This window comes from Protobothrops mucrosquamatus, unplaced genomic scaffold (assembly GCF_001527695.2).
Source record: "Protobothrops mucrosquamatus isolate PMUCROS unplaced genomic scaffold, P.Mucros_1.0 scaffold3772, whole genome shotgun sequence".
Taxonomy (NCBI): Eukaryota; Metazoa; Chordata; class Lepidosauria; order Squamata; family Viperidae; genus Protobothrops; species Protobothrops mucrosquamatus.
In genome coordinates, this window is record NW_015389725.1 from 14,413 (window position 1) to 37,993 (window position 23,581).

The 23,581-nt window shown below is 39.2% G+C and overlaps 1 protein-coding gene and 1 pseudogene across 1 annotated transcript; both read left to right on the forward strand.

Moving 5' to 3' along the window:
- Positions 1 to 55: 55 nt before the first annotated feature.
- MRPL21 (mitochondrial ribosomal protein L21) lies at positions 56 to 22,418 on the forward strand. The gene is made up of 7 exons (XM_015827537.1): positions 56 to 147; positions 2,807 to 2,867; positions 14,703 to 14,788; positions 16,199 to 16,362; positions 19,289 to 19,341; positions 21,154 to 21,257; positions 22,280 to 22,418. The coding sequence occupies exons 1-7, from the start codon at positions 96 to 98 to the stop codon at positions 22,342 to 22,344; spliced, it is 585 nt and encodes a 194-aa protein (XP_015683023.1). The 5' UTR covers positions 56 to 95; the 3' UTR covers positions 22,345 to 22,418.
- LOC107298170 lies at positions 4,589 to 5,414 on the forward strand (annotated as a pseudogene).
- Positions 22,419 to 23,581: the final 1,163 nt, after the last annotated feature.

Genomic DNA, 23,581 nt, shown 5'->3' on the forward strand with positions numbered 1-23,581 from the left:
CCCGACGGCCCCTATAAACGGCGAGCCAGCTGTTCCAGGGCTGAACTTCCGGTTCCGTTGGGCGCGCAAGCGGGAGGAAACCTGGCCGGCTTGTAATGGCAATAGTGGCGTCTGCCTTTGGTTACGGGCGGCTTCTTTCTCGAGCAGGTGAGGGGGTGATTTTCCTCAGTTAAGCTCTCATTCAGGTTGGTTACCTTCTGGTATTTTTCTGTTAAGGTGGCTCGGCTGTTTTATTCTGTACTTTCTACCTGCATCGTGATTATCGTCTGTGTTCTCTGCTGGTTTTGAATGAAAATCCTTCCCTTCTCCTGCATTGAGCCCTTGTTTATTCTGGCATTTTAATTCAGACATCGTTCTCTTTCCCCCGACCCCATACTTTCCCCAATTACGTTGGACTTCACCCCGGTCGAATCATTGAGAATGCTCCGATTTGTAACCCGGAGCATGTGGTGAGTACTAGGTGAGGAAGGGTGCTTCAAGTCATGGATAATATACAGGTAGACCTCGACTTACAAACAGTTTATTTAGTGACCGTTCAAAGTTACAGTGGCGCTGAAAAAAAGTGACTTATGACAGTTTTTCACAGTTATGAACTTTGCATAATCATGTGATCCAAATTAAGATGTTTGGCAACTGGTTTATGACCGTTGCTGTGTCCCAAAGTCATGTGATTATATTTTGTGATCTCCTGACAAGCAGTCAATGGAGAAACCAGATTCACTTAACAACTGGGTTACCAACTTATCAGCTGCGGTGATTCACTTAACTGTGACAAAGTTGTAAAATGAAGCAAAACTCACTTAACAAATGTCTTGTTTAACAACAAATGTTGGGCTCCATCGAGGACTACTTTGTTTTGTTGTTTTGCCTTATTGCATCTTCACTGCTAGGAAGTTGTATATATGAGTTCCTCATAATACAGGTAATCCCTGTATTATAGGGACCTCGGCCTTTAAGAAGCAAAGCATGTTTAGTCAGGCTTTGAACCACCAAAGTTCAAATGTTTCTTGCATTTTCCCCCCTAAATTTCAGTGTGGCCTGAGTATCCTCAGTACAGTATCCTCTGTATTATGTTTGCATGTTTCATGTATTTATATTATGGTTACAAAAAAGTCCAAAAACTTTGAAGCTATTCATTGTTTGAAAATTAAAGTCTGACTCAAACCAAACTAACATAATAATGGTAAGACTGATATTGCTAATAGTGCCTTTTACTGTTTTCAGTCTTAATTTTATTAATTTAATAGGTAGTGTAAAATACTTTAAATATTCAACTTTTTTTCATTTGTTTTGGGTGCTTTGGTAGTTTATAACTAAACTGCTTCGTAACTGGGTTTTTTTAGCATTGCCAAATTGTTTTATTTTTTAGGATGTAAGTGTATGATAAAAATAATTTTAATCTCTATTCCAACTGAATTTTCTGCTAGATTCTTGTTACATGCATTTTAAAAAGTCTGATAGTTAAAGTGACAAGTTTGGTAAATTAGTTATTTTACTCTTAAGTATAAATTCACTCAAGGCTATATTTACTTAGGTGTGAATAGTATTAAGCAGCACCCCACATTTAATAACATGGAGTAATAGCTGACTACTCCAATGGCAGTCAAAATTGAGATCCTACTATTCCCTTCTTACTCTTTCAAACTCTAATATTGGAACAACACACACATACATACTAATAAGCATTCCAAGAAAGTAAAGTATTTGTCATTACATGCTTTGAAAGAGCTGTTTCAATTAGTATATGTGCAGGTTTTGTCTATCAGAAAAGTATTGGTTCAGTTGGAGCAAACTTAAGCCTGGGGTCTTTAGTCAGCCATTTTTGCTGACATTTTCCTGCAGATAACTGCTATTGTTCATTTATTTATAAATAGGTAATTTTTATTCCAAGATTCTATTATGTGTGTTATGTAATTGTTTCTAAAAGAGCCAAAAATAGTTTTAAAAGATCTTTGCCAGAAAGAGGAAAGTCTTGTTACAGTCTTTTCACCTGGCTTCAAATAGCATTCCCAGCTAAAGCAGTTAAAGGCCTAATAGCTGGGTGCACGCCACATGCTGAAATTTGTGTATTTGGTTTGTTTTGTCCTTTAATGTTACACAAATTTACACAATGACTGTATGCTATACCTGAAAAGTCTAGAGACCTTCAAGTTCTCCTTCACTGTATTACCACTTCTTCCTGTTTATGTTGGAGATTACCCACTTAATTCTCCATTTCCTGTTTATAGCATCTTATAGTATCCTTCCCATTTTTTTTACTTTGGTTCTTTTTTTATTTTGTACATAAAAGCAATTATGAAAGAAAAGGGAAATTGCATTTAAAAAGGCATAAACTTAATCTTGACCATATGGAATATTGCTACTCAATCTATCCAATAAGTTTGTAGAAATCTAATTCATACTGAAGAATGAGCACATATTTTAGGATTTAAGATCTGATGCAGCATATTTTCATAATATTTGGCTATGCTCCAGTATGCCTCCTTATTGACAACTATGCTGGTTGTCTACCTAGTACCTCATTAGGCCTGCCTTTATAACTGAAGCTCTATAATTCTCATAGGCCAGAGGTTTAACTGATTAAGTCTGCCTAATTAAGTGAGAAATTCTTTACTTTTAGTTAAACTCTTGCCTCTCTGACCCTAAAAAGATCTTTTTGTATGAATTGTAAAGTGTCTTGAGGAGTAGAATGATTCCAGTAGAATTTTTACTCTTCCTTAAAAATTGTAAAGCTATTCTTACTCATTCTAGAATTGGAACATCTTAATCCTATTTGAGTGACTTTTTGTCCCTGGTTCTCTTTCAGCATTTCTGTTGAGGTCTACAGTTCGAAGTCTGAGTGCACAAAACCCTTCAGAAGTTCAAGGGTAAGATCAGGACATTGCAGAATGTTTTCTTTTCTGCTTTGGGATTCTGATTTAGTTTTGGTTATATTTAAATAACAAATTTAATCTTTTAGCCTCAATGTTGTGTGAAAGACAGTATACCGTTAATTAACATTTTATCCAGGCAGAAAAAAATGTTGAATTGATTCAAATCATATTCATTTGAAATTGTCTTTGGGTTACTGCTAAATTGAAATTATATGAATAAGTTTCTTGAATCCTTCCTTTAGGCTCTTTTTCCTCCATTATTGGGACTTTAGAGGCTCTTGGAGCACTGTGTGGGTGCCTAGTTCTTTTTTTTTCTTCCACATGATTTTGGGAAGCTTTTTACACCTTCTATGCTGTCGGGGCTTTGGAAAAGTAGCTGTTTCTCTGTTGCAAATAATGGTATAGTTCAGGGGTGTCAAACTCACCACATCATGTGACGTGTCGCAACTTTTTCCCCCTTGCCGGTGGGCACAGCTTCCGTGTGACGCATCCAGGCCGGCAGTTTGACATCCCTGGGATAGTTATTTACTTATGATTGTTAGTCACTTTAGAGCAGGGGTAGTCAACCTTGGCTCTTTTATGACTCGTGGACTTCAACTCCCAGAATTCCTGAGCCAGCACAGCTGGCTCAGGAATTCTGGGAGTTGAAGTCCACGAGTCATAAAAGAGCCAAGGTTGACTACCCCTGCTTTAGAGTCTCTTTGTACAAAACAGCCTACAACTAGGCAAAAACAAGCTTTTGTAACAGAAGAAAAGAAGAATTCCAGCATGTGGGAAAGCCCATAATGATACCCCTTTTTACCTAATGCAGGCCATGTTGCCTTTCTTGAAGTATTATAAGACAAACCCCAATGATGGGTAGTTCTATAAGAACTGAATTTACATACTGACACTTGAAGCAAGTCAACAGGTAGTATTTTAAATGTGTCCAAACATCTATACAAAATTCTTATGTCCTACTTATTCCTAAGAAGCATTCACTTCTTGTATTCATTTTCTGGTTTTCTCTTTCCTGACTTCTTTTATAAAGGTAGCAGTCAAGGAAGTCATTTGAGATTATCATCTCAGCAAAATGATCATTTTGCTGCAAAATGCTTAGTTTTAGATGGTCCAACCTTAAGGTATGACTGCCAACTTTGGAATAAGCTAGAAAATGACAACACTTTAAATTAATGGTTCAATGTTCCTAGATTGCACTCAAAATTGGTAACTAGTTTTTCAATTCAGATAGAATAGATACCTACAGATTATTGAACAACTGGTTTGCTCAGTTGTTTGAGCAGAGGAAAATATAAAAAAATATCTGCAACCAGAAGCCTTTCTTTGGCGTAGTATACTGCAGTAAATTGTCTGAATTTCTTCATTACCTCATAATGGTTTTAGCTGATTATTGGCTGAAAAAAAAATAGAAAATGAATTGTACGTGCTGGCTTCTGAGCCTAATCATGTTTTTTTCCCCTACTTTGATGCAGTTCTAAAGAGTAACATTTCAACACAGGAGTTTGAACTTGCTCCCAGCTTTGCAGTGCATGGCATTAACGATATCACTTTAATGGTTGTAGTACTCTTAAAAATCCTCCCATTGTATAAAGATAGCCCAGAATATTCATAATCGGCATTGCAGAACTGAGTGGCAGCTAAGCATTAACCTGCATTTGGAGATAAGGGAGAAAACATATTCTGTGCAACTTGTGTCAGTCCTCTTGCTGCAAACCATGAAGTCAGCCAGTATGAAGCTTGACGGAACCAAGAGCAGAAAAAGCAAACAACAGAGTCCCCTCCACCCAGCAACACCTTCTAATGACCCTGGCAAAGTGGTTACAGGAGCTGCTTCTAAAATCAAGAGCTTCTCCTTGCCATCCTTTTCTCCCATAGCCACTGTAGAAGTTGCCGCTATTGGCTCTTCTCCTAAAGCTGGGCCCAGTTTTCTGGATGCATTTGTCCCCTTGAGTGTTAGCAGAGACATGGATCAGAAAGAGATTCAGAAGGAACGCTATGGAGAGAGGACTCCCCTGCAAATTCCTAACCAAAGTAGAATGACAGCTTCAGCTGCAGAAGCAGTATCAAAAATAGAGCCAATCAAACTCGATGAAGGTGTAGAAGTAATAGATCTCACCGGTGACTCTTCAGTGGTTGATCTTACATATAATGATTCCATTGTACTTGCGGAAGAGACTAGACAACAGCAAAACCAAGAATTAAGCCGATCGCTGTTCAACAGCTGTATAGTATGTAATGATAATGAATGTAGTGAAAGTGATGAATTGGCTGCCTGTAAATTACCTAGAGAATTAGAAAAGGAAAGATTTGGACGCCCAAAATCTTCAGGCACTGTTAGATGTCCAATTTGCATGGATGGCTACGCAGAAATTATCCACAGTGGACGACTTATAATGTCAACAAAATGTGGCCACATCTTTTGTAGTCAGTGCCTCCAAAATTGTCTTAAAAGGGTTAACTCTTGTCCTACTTGTAGGAAAAAACTCAATCACAAACAATATCATCCAATATATATATGAATATATGGCTGCATTTGGTAACCTAACTTGAGCTTTTGCGTATAAACTTGGGTTGAACTAGATGTAGATTAAATATATATATTACTTAAATGTGATTATTCATAGGGATTTTTCTCACTTGGCTGCTTTGTGTTTTGTTTATATTATGTAAACTTAATTTTGCTTTAAGGAGTATTATAGCTCAGTTTATTTGGGAATCACAGACTCCCACCTACTGAAACCTATGTAAAAAAAAACCCTGTACAGTAGTAAAGAGAACTTATTTTTTGCTTAATTGAAGGCCAGTTATAAAAATATTGATGTAATTGGGTAGAAACTGATAAAGAATGTAAGGCACTGTTACAAGGGTCATCTTATTAGAATTAAATTAATAAAACTCATTCACTTGATGGAAAAATCTTGTTATTTAGTGAGAAAAATTCTTTTATGTTAATAGAACCCAAGTAAAAATGCTGAACTCCCAAATGGACAGGATTTATAAAATCTACAAGTCAAATCTCAGACTATGTACATGAATATTATGTATACATGAATTTTCTTTGGTAGCCTAAATTTTCATTTTAATTGCATTCAGAAGAATCTTAATGGTAATAAGAACTGTGAATGTACATCCTCTACTTGAACTCATATGAACATTTTGTGATTAGCAATATTCTTGTCTTTAATGTGGGCAGTTATACAAACTAAATTGCCTAAAGAGCTGCTCTTTCCCATAAATAGTAGCCAATAACCATTTCAAGCCTGTAAGAAATAAGAATATATAAGAAACAGATTTTGAACATAAAAGCGATCAGTTAGATATTTGTAATGAAGTGATGGATGGCTTGTAGTAATCTGATTTATTTAAGAATTTTAGTAATTCTGAACTAATTGGATTTATTAAATATATGTAACCTTCAGTTATTCGTTAACATGAGGTACCTATGCAATCATCAGTAAAAATGGAGTAACATGTTTACAAAGTACAGCATGAACCATAGTCTGAGTCTCAGGTTCAATGAAAAAGGTGTAATTTTTTTTGGTTAATGATCTTTCCACAGTTGTTTCGGTGCTGGCTATGTAAGCTAGGTACTACTTACTGAGCTTCCTCATGTTCTGTCATGTAAAATATGTAATAAAGATCAACATTGGAGTTGAAAAGCCATACCCATTCTTATTATAGAACTTTTGTAAAATCAATTAATGAGGTTAAACAAGCTTTATATAAGCATGGAGTTATGATTGCAGTTCTCTGCTTTTTCATGAATTCTCTTGCTTGAAATTATACAGCTGAACAATAAATGTTACATGTGTTTAAGAGAGGAAAGTGCACTTTTGATACTTTGTTTTCAGAACAAATGTTGGCTTAATAAAGCTTTAAACAACCTTCAGATACTTACGTTTTATAATACATACACATATAATCTGTATTTGTAGCCAATTGTTTTTAATTTATGTAAATAAAGTTCTTTTGATTGTTTATTAAAACATAATTATTATGTTTAATCATTTTCCAGATATTAACTATTTCCTTAGAATTGCTTACTGGCTTTTTTCTTGAATTGTAAAATTTATCATAGGAAAGTATAGCTGAAAAATTCTGAGTGGTTCCTTGGCAGAGAAGTAAATGGTTTCTTAGGTTTATTGTTAACTAAAATTTTAATTATTGTTTCCTTATACCAGTACCAAAATGCAGATAACATGTGTTCTGAACCTTCGCATTACAAGCCCAGACACCTGTGTCCTTAAAACCAGTTTTTTTTAAAAAAAAATAAATACAGAGCAAACATTTCTGATGACAGTAAGGAAGATGCTGGCATTAAACCAGATGGTTTTCATGCTGCTGCAGAGAGTAGCTAAAAGATTTTTGGAAAAGATACAGCTGCGTTAAGGAGTTCCTGATAGGTGCTATGTGAGCATCTTGAATGCAGTACAGCAGAGGTCCCCAATTTTTTGGGCACCAGGGACTGGTTCCATGGAGAAAGGTTTTTTCCGTGGACCGGAGAGTGCGTGGTTTTATGTGCTGCCTGCATCTCCCGGGTGGGGCTTTGCTTGTTTGTGCGGACCCGTTGCTGGCATGCCGCGGCCCGGTACTGGTCCACGGACCAGGGGTTGGGGACCTCTGCAGTACAGAACAGCTTTTTCTCTTTGACAGTTCCAATAGTAAAGAAGTAGCTTGAACTTAAATGGAAGATATCTGTTTTGGCCCCAGCAGGTGGCAGCACAGGTGAATACTCTTGAAGAAGCTATAGATGTGGTTAGTATTTGGGACATCTGATCACTGGGAGATAATTTGGATTGTAAACTAGATTAGGAAGCTGAAAGGTCAATTTGGAAGAAAGCCATTGACAGAATGCTTCTTTGCTATTGCCACAATGTGCCCATCTGCTCCCCAGGGTTGAACTGAATGAATGTCTTTATGCCTGCCTTCTCTCCAGGAGGCAGAAAACATGCTCGTGTTTGCATGAGACTCCTGGGGCTCTGTAATGTCCCTGTCTAGCCTTACCAATAGCTTTATATTCCTCGCCTCCCATCATAAAGTCAGGGGAAGAATAATGTTCTCCTGCCTGTTAGCTTCTCTTTATATTCACCCTTGTCTTCTGGCTGCTAAAGCACAAAGATGCAACTACATCATTACCCCAGGCTTTTGATAGGAAACACTTGTCTTGCCTTAGCGTTAATAGCAGTATTAATAGTCATACATTCAGAGTCAAGGTAGCTATTTTATGATACAATTGCCATTAAAATCAGCTGTGCAATTTGAGCTTACATAATAACTTCATGCTCCTTAGGCATGCAAAGAATATATTAAAACACAGGAATTCTAGTCTGTTCCCCTGACATGTTGGTTTTCTTCTTTTATTTTAAAATACTAGAGGCATTCCTATTTTACATATATTTTCATCTCAATACAACCTTTTCTAGCTTTCCTTTTGTGGCGTGTTTCTGGAACAGGTGTGTGTGGTATTTAACCAAGTATTTTACTTCTTAAAATCTTATAATTATCCACATAAGCCTTAAAAATAAGGTTCGGTTCTCACATGCTCAGTTTTTTCTGAGGCGGGAGCTATGCTCTTTATTCCAAATCCTACACGTTCCCATTGATATAAATGGTATACTTATAAAGCATAGCAATGAAGAAGCACTGCAAGTGTACTTTTTTATTCAGCTAGTACAAGAAGTACCTGTATACTATCTTTTTGAGAAGAGTATCTTAGATGTGTAGCAGGATTTCACATGCTAGATTTATTTCTGTTTCTCTGTTCATGGGGACCATCGGTCTCCAAAGTGCCGTACTGGTTCTGACTACTGATAAATATGTAAAAATATGGTGCAGCCATTTCTGGAGGCCCCTTGGGTGGCACAAGCGACACTGCTGTTACATGAGCTGCACTGGTTGCCAGTTTGCTCCGGTTCCAATTCACAAGATGTTGGTCATTACCTATAAAGCCCTTTATGGCAAGGTCCCAGGGTATCTGAGGAACTGCCTTACCCTGTTGGGATTAACCTGCCCCATTTGTTCCAGCAAAAAGGGCTACTTGTGATCCTGTCAATCAAAGAATTTCGGCTGGCAAGGATCCAGGAGAAGAATTTTTTCTGCTGTGGCCCCCACCCTCTGGAATATTCTGTCAGAGATGAGATCGGCCCCCGTAGTCCTGGCCTTCTGGAAGAGCCTAAAAATTTGGCTCTGCTGCTGCTACATTGGTGGTGGCTGATGGGATAGAGAAGATTTTCTTCCCCCAGACTGCCCATCATCTTGATTTCTGATATTTTTTAACTTTTTATTCTATTTGAATTGTGGTGGTTTTTTTTGCACTTTTTAACTTCTATTATATTGTAAGCTGCTCAGAGTCATTGTATTGGTGAGATGGGCAGCATAGAAATTGAATAAATGATAAATAAGATACATTTGGGGATACTTCTGTTACAAATAGGCATTTCATGTTTTTCAAAGCTTGCTATGAACAGTATATGGAATTCTAGTTTACCACATTAACCAATTTGCTTGAGTTTGCTTCTCAGACTGGGGTATAAATCAATATTCTGGCAGGACTCTTACCATGCCTGAAGCCATAGCTGACCACATTTTAACTTAGCTGCTGCATGAACCCAGACAGTCTGAAGTGAAGTCTGTCCATTTTTAAGAACCAAACACATCCAGTAGCTTTCTTAAGAATAATAAGGAAATGGTTTACCACTGCTGACTTGGAGGCAGTGACAGAAGCACATTGTACATATCCTAAGCCCCCATTGTCTGTGAACTCTGTCACCTCATTCAGAAAACAATATGAAGAGGTGAATTGGAGTTTTGCTACAGCTTTATTGAGGACTTTAATAAAGCAAAACCTCAAATTACACAAAAGAGCTGTAACCACATTCATGCAAATAGAAATACAATACAGCTTTCCTTCAAATTTCTACCTCGTGTGGAGGTTCAGGTGTGTTTGTGTCTTAACATTAACAGCAGCCCTTTTTTTCATATGCCCTACATGCATTTGGTTCCTGCCTGAGCAGGGCTTTTGTTCAAACTCTGAATCTATTAGGGTCTTGAGCCCCTTTTCCAATGCTTGGCTGAGGTTTTCCACCTTTGGCAGAAAAATATTGGTATGGAAATTGCCATTCCCATTGCTGATCCTTGTCCTGCCTCTTGCACAGCACTGCCCTTGCCTGACTTCCCTCCAGATTAATGAGCATTGTAGACTAACACATTGTTTCCATCTTGAAGTTGACTTTGGACAGTATTGGGAATAAGGGATAAGTAGCACTTTAATAACAGTTCAGCTAAGGTTGGCTTAATTCTACCTCATGGCTGGAAATGGGTTGAAGACAATATCACAGAGACATAATGAAGAAAAAAAATGTTGCTGGGGAGCATGTACAGCCTATAGCAGTGGTGGCGAACCTATGGCACGCATGCCAGAGGCGGCACTCAGAGCCCTCCCTGGGCACGCGCACCACCACTAGCAGCTTGCGCAGGTCCATTAGGCCGCCGCCGCCCAGCACAAAACAGGCAAAACAGCAGCAGCCCCGCCCAGCACAAAACAGGCCGGCTAGCAAGCTCGAGTAGAGGTGTTAGAGCATCGAGGTGGCCACGCCTACCTGGCCACACCCACCCAGTCTGCTGTGACCGCCCTGGCCACGCCCACCCAGTGGGCCACACCCCCGCCCTCCCTGAGGGAACCACAATGCTGATGCAGCCCTGGCACTTTGCAATAAATAAGTGGGTTTTGGGTTGCGGTTTGGGCACTCGGTCTCTAAAAGATTCACCATCACTGGCCTATAGAAAAAAAAGTTTTGAATAACACAGGTAGTCAGCAGTTAGTCAAAGGGCACTGGTTTGCATTCTATTTGTAGGTTTGCTAAGGACCAGAGCTAGATTTATTTAAAAATTATTCACTTCAAAATGATAAATGCAAAAAAACCAAAAAGATAAGCTACATGTTTTTTTAATGGAGGTTAGAATTTAGATTTGCTCCCTTTGAGAAAAGACAAAGTTTGCATTTATCATACATGAGTGCAATGTTGATCTCTGGGATTCTCCATACTTTATTACAGTAAATGGCTGCCATCTTTGGGGTAAAAGGTATGTGCCTCATTAGCAAAGCTGGCTGAGAAGCAAGACTTTTCTACTAGGGGTCTAGGCCAATAATTCTCTTAGGTATAGAACACTGGGATCCAGCAGGTAATCCATTCAGCCACCCAAGATTCAAGGGCGAGAAACCATTCACTACCTCAGTCTCCTCCACCTTGCATATGTCCTGACAGTAATGTAACTCAATAGATCAGTGACTGGAAACTGGTTCACTAAAGCACACAAGGTAAATAAAAGGTAATATGATTTCTAAAATTCAGAAAACTGACGGCGAACAGGGCTCAAGCGCAGATATTAACCAAACTCATCTGTGCTACTCTAAAGGAAAGTGTGATCTTGCACAACCCCCTCCCTCCCCAAAAAGTGCAAGTAGGAAATAAAAGGATGGATATTAAACAATGGTATCTCTTTGAGTGGGAAATCCACTCACCTGTAGCCAGCCCCTCAATATTTAGAAATGTCTGTTAAAAGAAACTCCTGCCTAGATTTGTGCTAAGAGTTGTTATGACATGGAGTACATGAAACAATTCAAGTGCAAAGATTTAATTTGGGATTACATTTTTGGCTCAAAATTTACTTTTAAAAGACCTTTAAATGTAAAGGCATACATAAATGGAACATACATAAATGGAACATAAATGTAAAGGCATACATAAATGGAACTATAATTGGCTTCTTTTTGTCCAAAATAACTGTTTTCTTAAAACTAATCAAATAAACCATTTCCGTATTTTTTTTCCTGCCAGCTATCTTTGAAACCCACAAATAAATTTCTAACAGCTGCTTTCCCATATCTTTTTGTCTCTTCTCTCAAAATTCTTGTCACATCAAAATCCCTTAGTAGTTCTAGTGAAGCAGCTCCATTAAATTCCTTATAATTTAAAATAAAAAGAATAATCTACATCACTATTTTGGTTTATTCTATAGCTTTTTAAATGTTTAAGTCATGACCCAATTCTATGTTGTAAATCCAATATTTCCCCTTTTTTCTTGTAAATTGTAATTTTAAAATCAACTTAATCTCTGTTTCAATTTTATTCAATGAGGCTTGTTCCTCTTCAATAACAGCTTTCGATTCCATTACAGAGTTCAATAGACCCAAACATCAAATGTTTCCTTTAAAGTAGCCATCTGGTGCCCTCTAATGTCCAAACTTTCAAAGACTTGTTAATCAGTTTGTAATGTAAGGGGGGGAGGGGAAATCTCACGAGAGATGGTCTTTTTAATTAACTTCAAAATCTTTTTTAATTTAAATTCATCTGAATCCTTAATCCATTTACAGAAAACTTTCTAAAATCAACACTGTAATAACCCTTTTGCTGTGTATTGCAAAAAAGAAAAACCTCTTTAAAACTGTATACATATCATTTTCTTACTTTTTAAATGGATTGAAGAGAAACACTCAGCAAGTGCCAAACTTGCAGTATTGATGAGTTTTTTTTTAATCTTTAACAAACAATAAGGGGGGAAAGCTCCAAAGCGATTAAAAAGATGAAGTTTGGTTGACCTTTGAGACCCTCTAAGAGGCTAGAAGATTAATAGTTCAAAGTACAATGGAATCCCATGACTCCCAGCTGTTTGCAAGGGACCAGTAAAACATCAGTTTCTGTTACCTACTCACCAAAAAAAGCTGTCTGGAGTATGCATAGGTAATCCAAAGATCTCCCCATCCGGAGAGAGAATTTTTGGCAATCTGGATCCAGTATCCAGCTGCCTTTCAGCTGCAATATCTCCCAGTCATTTTGCCATTCCTCACTTGAAGTGACTTCAAAATACAGGTAGTCTTTGGCTTACAACCATGGTTAAGCCCCAAATTTATGTTGCTAAGTGAGACATTTGTTAAGTGAATTTTGCCCCATTTTATGACCTTTTTTGCCACAGTTGTTAAATGAATCACTGCAGGTATTAGGTTAGAGATACGGTTGTTAAGTGAATCTGGCTTCCCCATTGACTTTGCTTGTCAGAAGGTGATCACATGACCCCGGGATACTGCAACCGTCATAAATATGAGTCAGTTGCCAAGTGTCTGAATTTTGATCACGTGACCCTGGGGATGCTGCAACGGTCATAAGTGTGAAAAATATCATAAGCCACTTTTTTTAGTGCCGTTGTAACTTCAAACGGTCACTAAATGAACTTGCAAGTCGAGGACTACCTGTATTAGTTTTTCTACAATGGGTATAGAGAAAGAAATTGAATCAGCTAGTTTCCCATCCAATTTACCAGCTTCTTCCTCAAGCCATAGAGAAAGATCTTCAGCCATCAGCTCCTTGAGCTGCAAATAAATTTTCAAACGCTTCCTTTTTGCTGTTCCGAAGGGATTTATCAATCCTTTCATTCTCCATCATTCAGTCAGAACTGAAGAATTCTTGGATAAGAAGGGAAACGTTTTCAAGGAATAAACCAAGAAAATCCTGCTGCCTTTTGAAAAAGCACCTTTGGGACAACCATGACCTGGATGATTGACAATCTCCATAGACGTTGGTTGGGACTTTTTGAAAGCCTGATTGCTATGTCAAAGGGAAAGCCATTTCAAGTGGTGATTTTGCTCAGTAGAGCAATCGTCACCATCTCCCTGCCTCCCTGCCTGCAATAGAATGGTACCATCCTGAGATGGCTGAACCCTTGGTTGGATGAAATGTGAACAGGACAACATGAACAACAAAACACAGGGGTTTGAATATAAAGGGTATATATTTGTAGCCTGTGATCTGGCAACCACTCTTTTTTTCTTCCTCCAATTTTATATAATATAAAAGGGAAGGAGGAATCAAAATATATGATAAAGATTTTCAGAAGGCTTTTCTCAATCATTGAAATCCTGTTGATCACCCATGGGCAAAAAAACATAGTTTCATCTACTGTGGTTAGGTGAATTAACCTCTGTTGGATGGACTTGCTCAAAAATAAACCATAATTCATAGTTAGGTTTATGCCAGGTACCTAAATTTCCCCTTTGTGATACTGCTTTTTAATTGAAAGCTTTTAAAAACCAGTGTATAAGCAACAGACTGGCTGCATGGTGTCTGATAATCATGTCAATACATGTTCCAAATGACCTCCCCAGCTGCTGGAAGTAGTTATATTTTAAATATGCTCAATACATTGCTTGTTTTGAACTAGTTTTCCATCAAGCCTTATTATGTCTGAAGGATGCAGAAAGCCCACTGCAGCTCATAGTAACTTCCCTCACCAGTTCCCCAAGCCCCCACCCCACCCCCCAGCCTCTAGACGCTGACATTCTTTTAAGCGAGGCTTCCAGATATCGAAACACAGACATCCTGCTTGGAAAGTGTGAGTTGTCCCACACAGAGTAGGGGGTCTTCCTCAGTGTAATCAAGGAGTTGGAGATTGACTTCCCTGCCAGTGCAAAAACCTATTACATTCTGGAATTGGTTAAGTAATTCATTCTTCTGTTTTTTGCTTCTCTGGTAATCATGTTTTATGATTCATGCTTCTATATGTGAAGCTTGTTGAGCAGGGGGCTGGACTAGAAGATCTCCAAGGTCCCTTCCAGCTCTATTCTATTCTATTCTAAAATTTCTTGGCTAGGGGGATTACACATTTTTAAAAAAATGGGACTTGAGAGATGCAATCAAGCACCCAGGAGCGGGACCCAAAGTTTTGGCTCTAGCTTGTTGTTGTTGTTTTTTTTAAAAAATAATGGAAGTAGTCCTTATTATAAACTGGACTCCTTGATTGTAATATTTATAATAGCAGATTCTTGTTATTTCACAGGCTAGTTCCAAAAACATCTTTGTCATCACCTCCATGGCCTGAAATCAAGCTACCAGATCCGGCAGAAGAGGCAGAACATCACAGAGGTAAATAATCTGTACCCACTCAAAAAAACATAAAGTATGACCCTTCTGTTTGTTTCATTTTGATATTGTCACTGCCTCCCTTTTGTTTCTGCTTTTGATTTAATAAAGACATGTAATCATTAGCACAGAATAACAGAAGAAACACAAGCAACATTAGTATTAGTGAAGTTGTCTTCAGGAGTTTCATACAGAAAGTGACTAGATTTGTCTTCTAGATATTGACGTGGTGTGCCCTCTTAGTGAATGCAATCACTATTGGCAGATTGTTATGTAATCAGCATTGCCTCCTTAAAGACCCAACCCTACCTCTTATGTTTCATAATCCCAAAAAGAAAGCCCTCACTTTGATTGGTGCTAACTGTGCCCTGTCTGAGAACATGTGAATGAAACGGTGTCTTTTGCTAGACTTGAACAGGTGCCATGCAATCCCACTGATGATAGGTTTTGAGTTCAATGGTCAAAGTTCCATGCTACATCTTCGTGCTGTGTATTTTTCAGGATTATGCCAACCCAAGGAATAGTGCAGCTTTTGTAAGGAGATGCTCACAAGTTGAGGTGCCTGTGGTCCTGCCTATACTGCAGCCAACCTTTCTGGCTTTAGATCCAATGCAGTGTGCATTTCCCCTTACCTTAACATTGCTTTAGAATCAGTTCTTTTAAATCCTAAGAAAAGCAGCATTGTGGATGCTGTAATAGGAATATTCATCTAAGGCAGCTATTCTCCCATACTCTTCTCAATGCATGTATTTCGTTTAGAGAGCCATGGTGGTCTGTAATTTAAAATGTTCCCGACTAGTAGTGGGAAGACACAGGTTCTACACCAGTGATGGCGAACCTTTTAGAGACCGAGTGCCCAAAGTGCAACCCAAAACCCACTTATGCATCGTTGAGTGCCGGGTGGGCGTGGCCCATTGGGTGGGCGTGGCCCATTGGGTGGGCGTGGCTGCAGTGGTAACGGCAGGCTGGGTGGGACTAAAAAGTTCAATCAATCAATTCCAACTTTGCAAGATCTTTTTTTTCCCAAATTGACTGACTGAACCATTTTGTGGGGTTTTTTTGGACATGGCATCAGAGGCCTAAAGCAAAAAGATTTTATAAAACCCAGCTGAAGGCTTGGGACTGGGGCGACGGCGCGCGTGCCCACAGAGAGGGCTCTTGAGTGCCGCCTCTGGCACCCGTGCCATAGGTTCGCCACCACTGTTCTACACCTTCAGCCACAAAAGGGAACCAATCATTCCCTCTCAGCCTAAACTATCTCAAGTCTTGTTTCAGGGCAAAAAAAAAAAAAAAAAACCCAACAGGGAACAATCTAAGTACCATTTTGAGCTCCTGAACAAAATGTGGAATATAAATCAAATAAGTTTAATTAGTCAATAATTAAATTTAACTCATTTACCAATTTTCTTCCAGAGATTGTACAAAACGTGAATGAGTTAATTGCCACTGGGCAATATGGAAGACTGTTTGCAGTTGTTCACTTTGCCAGCAGACAGTGGAAAATAACCAGTAAAGACTTGATTTTAATTGAAAACCACATACCTGCTGAATGTGGAGACAGAATCAGAATGGAAAAGGTAGGCTTCATGTTAGCAGTCATTTTTTTCTCCCTATGTTAACCCAAAAGATTACTTTGCCATGAACGTATCATTAAATCAGTGTAACGCACTGCCTCCATCTCACCATGTCATTAGCTACCTGTTAGCATATCCCGCAAGAGTGCATGTCCTGTGACGGGAGTAAATACTGTAGTAGAAACAGGGAGACAGAGCTGAAAACATTAAAGAATGCTGGGAACTATTTATTGAAAACATCAAAATGGTTTTCTGCTGATGGCTAGACAGAAAAAGATGATCATAAATCACAAAGCCCATAGGAACCCTTTTAAGATTCAAATGGCATTGCAAGAAAAAAAAAGAATAAAGTGATAAGTGATGAACTGTGGAAGAAAGGTTGCTGATAGGCCTGTGGTCTAGATAGGCAAGATAGGAGTGGAGAAGCATTAATAGTCCTTACCTGTTTCCATTAATCCGGGCTTTTATCTAAGCTTCCACTTCTTTATTCTTAAGTTAAATAAGGCATATAGTACCTCAGTTTCCCCAAGTTAGAATTTCTGTGCCTCTTACTTTATTGTTCCAATTTGTTTCTCTTACTTTGTCCTTTTCTTACTAGTGCAAGTTCCTGAGACTCCTTTAGCTGCTTCCTGAACTCTCAATCAGGCAGTTGTACCCTTTGGTGTCAGATACTGGCCTACGCCTTCCTTCTAATGCTACAGATCCCTATTGGCAACTTTTAGATCCTCTGGTAGCCTTCTTTTGTCATACCTTTCATGCTACCACCAACCCCATTGATGTTTTCAAGGTCTTAGACCCTGTGAGTTGAGACCTCAGTTTTAGATGCTTCCTCCAGAATTCCAGAATAAGGTTTATTGAAAGCAGATTATAGCCTCATAAGACAATTGAACAGCACATATTGTATACTGTACAAGAACTTTTAATATATAAATAATTTAAATCAGGCTATCCAGTTTCCAACATCTTCCTCTGATCAATCTGAACACACACAAACACACGAAGGAGAATGTAACAGCTCTTATCTTAGTAGATAAAGCATTGTCTTCAGCCTGAGAACTTTCTCAACACTATGGCACAACTAATTCTGACTTCCTCCATTAAACTCTTGGGGTTGGAGGAAAATATACCTTGAATTACTTACTTCTCTGTGTTAGTTTATGTGGGCATTTCACTTTTTCAATTGATGTCTCTGTGTCCCTGTGGCACTATAAAACATACTTAGATTTGTGTTGAACCTGTTGCCCTCTGTATACTTTGGAGAACCTCTCACATCAACCCCAGCCATGTTTTGTAGGGGCTAAAATCTCAGTTATTATTTGCCTAATTCAAACTAATCACTGTCATCTTTAGACAGGACTTCCAAGCATGGGATCTTTTTTAAACTGATTTATTCTGCTTCTATCCAGACATGTTTTAATTATACATTGCCATATATATGTGCTCTGATTTGTTCATGGTTCAATACTCAGACTAATCCACTTAACAGTCAAACAGCCTGGATAATTGAAGATTCACATAAAATAATATGCCACTGAGATGAACTGTGTTGTCTTGTATTCTGATGAAACATTACAATTTGGAATAATTTAGCAATGGAAATAATTTTTTCTCTAATCTGCTCCTTTAATTTTCATTTTGAAGAGACATCCCTGGATATTTATGCACCATTTAACTCAGTAACATAACAGGTGTGAAATAGAAGGAAATCTTGCAAAAATCTATCACATGGGAGAATGAAATTTTACTGGCTTGTTAGTGAAATGAACAAAAAGGCTGCAACAACATTTCACAATTTGGCACTCTTCCAGTATGTTGGGATTATAATTCCCAGAATTCTCAGACAACATGGCAAATGGCTAGGAATTCTGGAACCACCAAGCCTCAGTGCATCTGGAGAGCAGAAAATACATGATTTTTTTTTCTTTCTAGTATTTTCCTGCAAGCGCAGGGTCCAGTTTTTTTTCAAATCAACCAAGTATTGATCCATTAATTACAAGAGGAAATGACCAAAAAGTTTGTCTCCCAAGCCTGACATAATGGGCTGAAAGTAACTGGCCCAAAACCACCCACCCAGCTTTCATATTTAAAGGAGGACGAGAAGACACCGCCTCCTGATTTTTAGCTTTGTGCCTTAACTGCTAGACCAGTGGTTCTCAACCTGTGGGTCGGGACCCCATTTGGGGTCGATCGACCATTTCACGGGGGTCGCCAAGCAAGGCTGTGTGCCATTTTTTTTGTCCGCCATTTTTTTCCCTTTTCCGGCGGGTGCCTTACCTCCCTTGGGCTGGGCCAGCTGGTGGTCGGCCTGCTCCGTCTCTGCCGCTTGCCAGCTACGCCTTGGCCGGCGCAGGGGGCGGAACCACGCATGCGTGGCGCTCCCGGGCAGGGAAAGTCCTCGACTTATGACCGGTTGGGTAGTCCTCGACTTACGACCGGTTTAGTCCTCGACTTACGACCGGTTGGGGTCGCGGCATTAAAAAGGTTGAGAACCACTGTGCTAGACCATGATATTCATGGTTTCATCAGGAAGCTCTCTATATTATTTTCTTGAGATTGATTCTGAGCTGTCAACCCCAGAAACAAACAGGTATCCAACAGGGTGATTTTCTTCTTTCTTTTCAAAATGTGTGGTTATCATTACAGCACTAAAAGAAGTTCATGTCATGCATGAAAACAGTGAAGTCTGCTATCACTCATTGTCTTCTCTTGGGTGTTCCAGAGACGTGGGGAAAACAATGCAATTTTTGTGTTAATTTTTATCCCAAATGGTATTTATTTGACAATCCCCTATTTCATCCTGGTCATTCAACTACCAAGGTGAGAAAACCAAAGTGCAGATTTAAGGGTGCCTCTTCCACAATTACCCTGGTAAGGCTCTGACATATTTTGTAATAGGATGATTAACGTGCATTATTTACTTTTGCCTCAGGTACTGTTGGTGGGAGCTGATAACTTCACACTGCTGGGAAAGCCTCTCCTGGGGTAAGGCATACTTTGGGGTCATTCAATTGTGCTGAATCTTTTCAGAGTCATGTGCACTGGGCTGAAAAGGAGTTCAGAAAGCTTTAGAAAGGATTCTACCAAGCACTCAAAAGCAGCTGAGGAAGGATGTGTGCAGAAAAGAAGGGAATTGCCGTAGCAACTCCATTGTATTTAGACCATCCTTTAAAAAGCAAGTTGAAATAGTAGAGAGTTGCAGTTAGAATCCAAGAGGGAAAGAAGGAGCAATCAGAACTTAAGTATTCAAGGATCTGGGGAGTTCTTATCAAAACAAACTGTCTGTAAAAGGCTACAAATTCTTCTCACCAGGAGAATTAAATCTCATTTCTTATTTTTCTGTTCCTTTCAAACTCTTGATGTTAAAACTCTGAGTTAAAAGAATCACTTAAAGCAAGATCCATTATGGACTGATATAAGCACATCATTTCAGTTTTCTGGGCAGGAAACAACAAAAAAGGAATTTTCATTTTAGAATTTTGCTTTAAAAAGCTCATTAAAACTGTGTCTGTTGCCTTAGTATACTGAACACAATCTAATTAATCATGTTTCCTTGTTCTGAAACATTCCTTCATAGACGAGCAATAGTCCACTTTGTTTTAATTTCCTGGAGAAATCTTCTTGTAGCGTTACCTCCTCAGAGGCCGCCAAAGCCCAGGCCCTCCCAGCCCCACTCCCTTCCGGTGCGTCTGCAGCTGCGCTCTCAAGGTGTTAGTGAAGTGTCTTTTCTAGCAGAAGCTCAGGCGAAGTGAGGAGGTGGCAGACTCTCGTTGTCAAAGGGGGGCTTTCAGGATCAAAGATGACCAGCCCCTAGCCCCGATAGTCAACGCGTGGCAGTGTTTAACAGCCCCAGGCAGTCGTAGCAGCAATAGTCAATAATTTCATAGCGACCGTTTGGAAACAAGTGGGGTGGGGAAAACCCTGGCTCCAGGCAGCGATAGGAACACGAATGAAGGTAGTCAGCGTTCTGCAGCAACAGCTGCCCCGCAAGGGCAACTCCCCACAATGTCTATAACTTGCACAAGTAACAATAATCAAAGTTTGGATGGCCGCTGGTCTCCAAAGCAGTAACGACCAGCCTCCTCTTCTCTTCTGTTGTCGCTCACAGTCTCAGGTCTCGTCGGTATCAAAACCCCTTCCCCCTTTCCTTTATTGTTAAAAATCTGAATTTAGCAACCCCAGCAACTTTATCTCTCCTCACTCTCTCTCTTACCTCCACTTGGGATATCCCCCCTGCGAAAGAAAGCAGTAAAATTCCACCTTCTCTCTCTCCTTCCCTCTCCTTCACAGAAAGGGATCAGCTAAAACCTCAAATCCCTCCTCAACTTCACCTGGTCTCTCTCCGACAACAGCAACAACACCCCCCCACCCCCTTTCTTCTTTTTCTTTCCTTCTTCCCGATTCACGCCCGCTGCGCCCAAAACCGGCAGCGGCTGTCTGAGCTTCTCTCTCCCCAGGCAGGCTCCTGCAAAGCCTTTCGGCCAGCCCCGCTACATTCTAAAACCTTCTAAAACCATAAATGTATATTTCAAAATGTTGAAAAGGGTTGCAGTTTGCTGTTTTCTAGTATTATTTCTTTGGTATTATCTCTGTATATGCTTTGTGTTATTGTTCGTTTTGTAAGCTACCTTGAGAAAGTTCTCTGAGAAAACGGGTATGCAATAAATAAATAAATTGCAGTTGCTTTAGAAATGTTTCTTTTGCCATTGCTTAATTTTTCAAAGGAAAAATCTATTTATTAGGAAGTAAGCAGGGTTTTTTTTTAACCTCTTTTTAACCTCTCAATTTGTCATAAAGAAAGGACTTAGTCCGCGTGGAGGCCACTGTTATAGAAAAGACTGAATCTTGGCCAAGAGTTAATGTGAAGTTCCGTCGAAGAAAGAGTTATGAGACGAGACAAAGTAAGATGAAAAACATACATAAAATTTTTAATCTAAACTCCTACTATGCCAAATAATTGTAATAATTGAAGGAACTATGTATATACAGGGAAAAAATTAATTTGAGTTTCAAGAACTATAGTATAAGTATCTCCCTTTCTCTTTTTGCCATTTTAAAAAGATAAAATGTCATTTGGGTCTATGTTGTTGTAGCAACAGTGCAAATATAGCTTGTTGTTGCCCTCTTTCAGCTTTTGTTTCATTGAGGCTGTAATTTATTTTGATTTATTGTATTCATTGAGAAAATGTATAAGGCTGCCCCATTCACCATAACTCCAGAAAGCTTACAGAAGTAAGATTGGAATAAACCCTCAATCCCCTGACAACAACAATCAGATCACTTGATGGGCTCCATATCACCGGGGTCCCTGGGCCTCCTGGTAAACCAATCTCTTCATGGCCTTTCAAAAGAGTATCAAGGTGGGGGCCAATCTTATCTCCGCAGGGACGATGTTCCACTGGGAGGGAGCTAACACCGAGAAGGCCCTTAATCGAGGGGACCCTGCCTCCCCACTCTTGTGAGTTGAGTAGATGTAACTGTGAAAGATGGTCCTTCAGATAATTTCCTAGAAGTCTCATATTCAAAAATTAAGTTTAACCCTACTTAGATATCAGAAATCAGCCAATGTTGCATAGTTGCTGTTAGCTTATTGGATTTTTAGCAACAGTACCCTTTAATTATACCTGATTTAGATTTCACTGCATTTAAAATTTTTTTAAAGCTAGACAGTTCCTTTCCAATAGCATGTTGATTCTATACCTATTAACATGGTGAAACAATGTATTTTAACAAACTTTGATGTTATTCTAACGAAGCAGTTTCTTCCAAAGTGATGGTTCATTTCTCAATACTACAAACAAGCAACCTTTAAGATATATATTCTGTGATCAGTCATGGAATCATTTAGCTCTCTTTGGCAACTTATAAAGTAATTCACTTGAAAAGCGAAGTCCTGAATTGAATTTTCTCATTTTTTTTTCAGTTGTCGTTCAGCCGCAAACTGTTCTCCGGATAAACTCCATTGAAATTGCCCCTGTTCTGTCATGATGGATTGGTTGTAAGATCTTGGGAGCATTAAAAAAAAATAGAAAATGTTCATATTGCATTTGATTATTCTCAGTAAACATTTTTTTTAAAAAATATATCATTGCCATCACCAAATATCTTCATTGCTTGCGTACTTTTTAAAAAAATTAAAATACTATAAACAAAATTAAAATTAAAAAAACAAAAAGCAAAACAATATATAGATATAATCAGCATTATATACTATTTAACAAAAACACAATGAATCTGTTATAAAAACAAGATTATTAAATATATTAGTACAATTAAGATAATCCAAATTAAAATGCTTGCATTTTAAGATTTCAAACTGATAAGAAAATGCTAGCACCAAATTTCCAGGGAGAATTTTTAATAGCTGTTCCATAGCCAGAAAGGTTCTCTCTTATTTTGCACTAAGGCTGTATTTGCACATAAACTAAGGGGTCTAGGACAGTGGTGGCAAACCTATGGCACGCGTGCCAGAGGTGGCACTCAGAGACCTCTCTGTGGGCACACCTGCTGTCCCCCCAGCCCCACCTCCACCCACGGCCCCCTCTGCACCAGCAGCCCCCCAAAGGAGAGTCGCCCCCGGGCACGGTCCACACGGAGCAGCATAGCCAAGGAAATGGCAGCTGGGCAGCGGGGACAAGAATCTGCCCTCGCTCCCCGCCGCATGCAGATGATGCGAGGCGTGGGCGGAGGGCGTGGCCGCCATGGCGCTGTGGCGGGCTGTGGAGGCAGTGGGTGGCCCTGCGGGCAGGCGGGGGTGTGGGCAGGGACAGGGGACGAGGGCAGGGCAGGCAGAGCAGGGGCGGTTTTTGGGCACTCGATCTCTAAAAGGTTCACCATCACTGGTCTAGGACAATTCGCCAAGGCCAATTTGCTGTGGGACAACTCACCGCAGTACAATTCAACCCTGTATTAATCATTTCATTCAGTTACTTTTATTATTGTTGATCATGTTTTCGTCAGATTTATTGTAAGTCTTATATTTCAGGATTGACTTTATTTTATTATTATTGGCCACTATTCCATTGAAATTAATTTAGCTTTTGTATTTGAATTGAATTGAATTGTCCTGTGAAGAATTGGCCATGATGAGTTGGCTACTGTGAGTTGGCTGTAGTGAGTTGTCCCATTCTGTAAACCAGGATATATTCTGACCACGATTTAGAAGAGGAGGAAAGTACTCAGGGCCAATTGCTAGTTTGTTTTCTCCATTTCTTGTGTCAATACT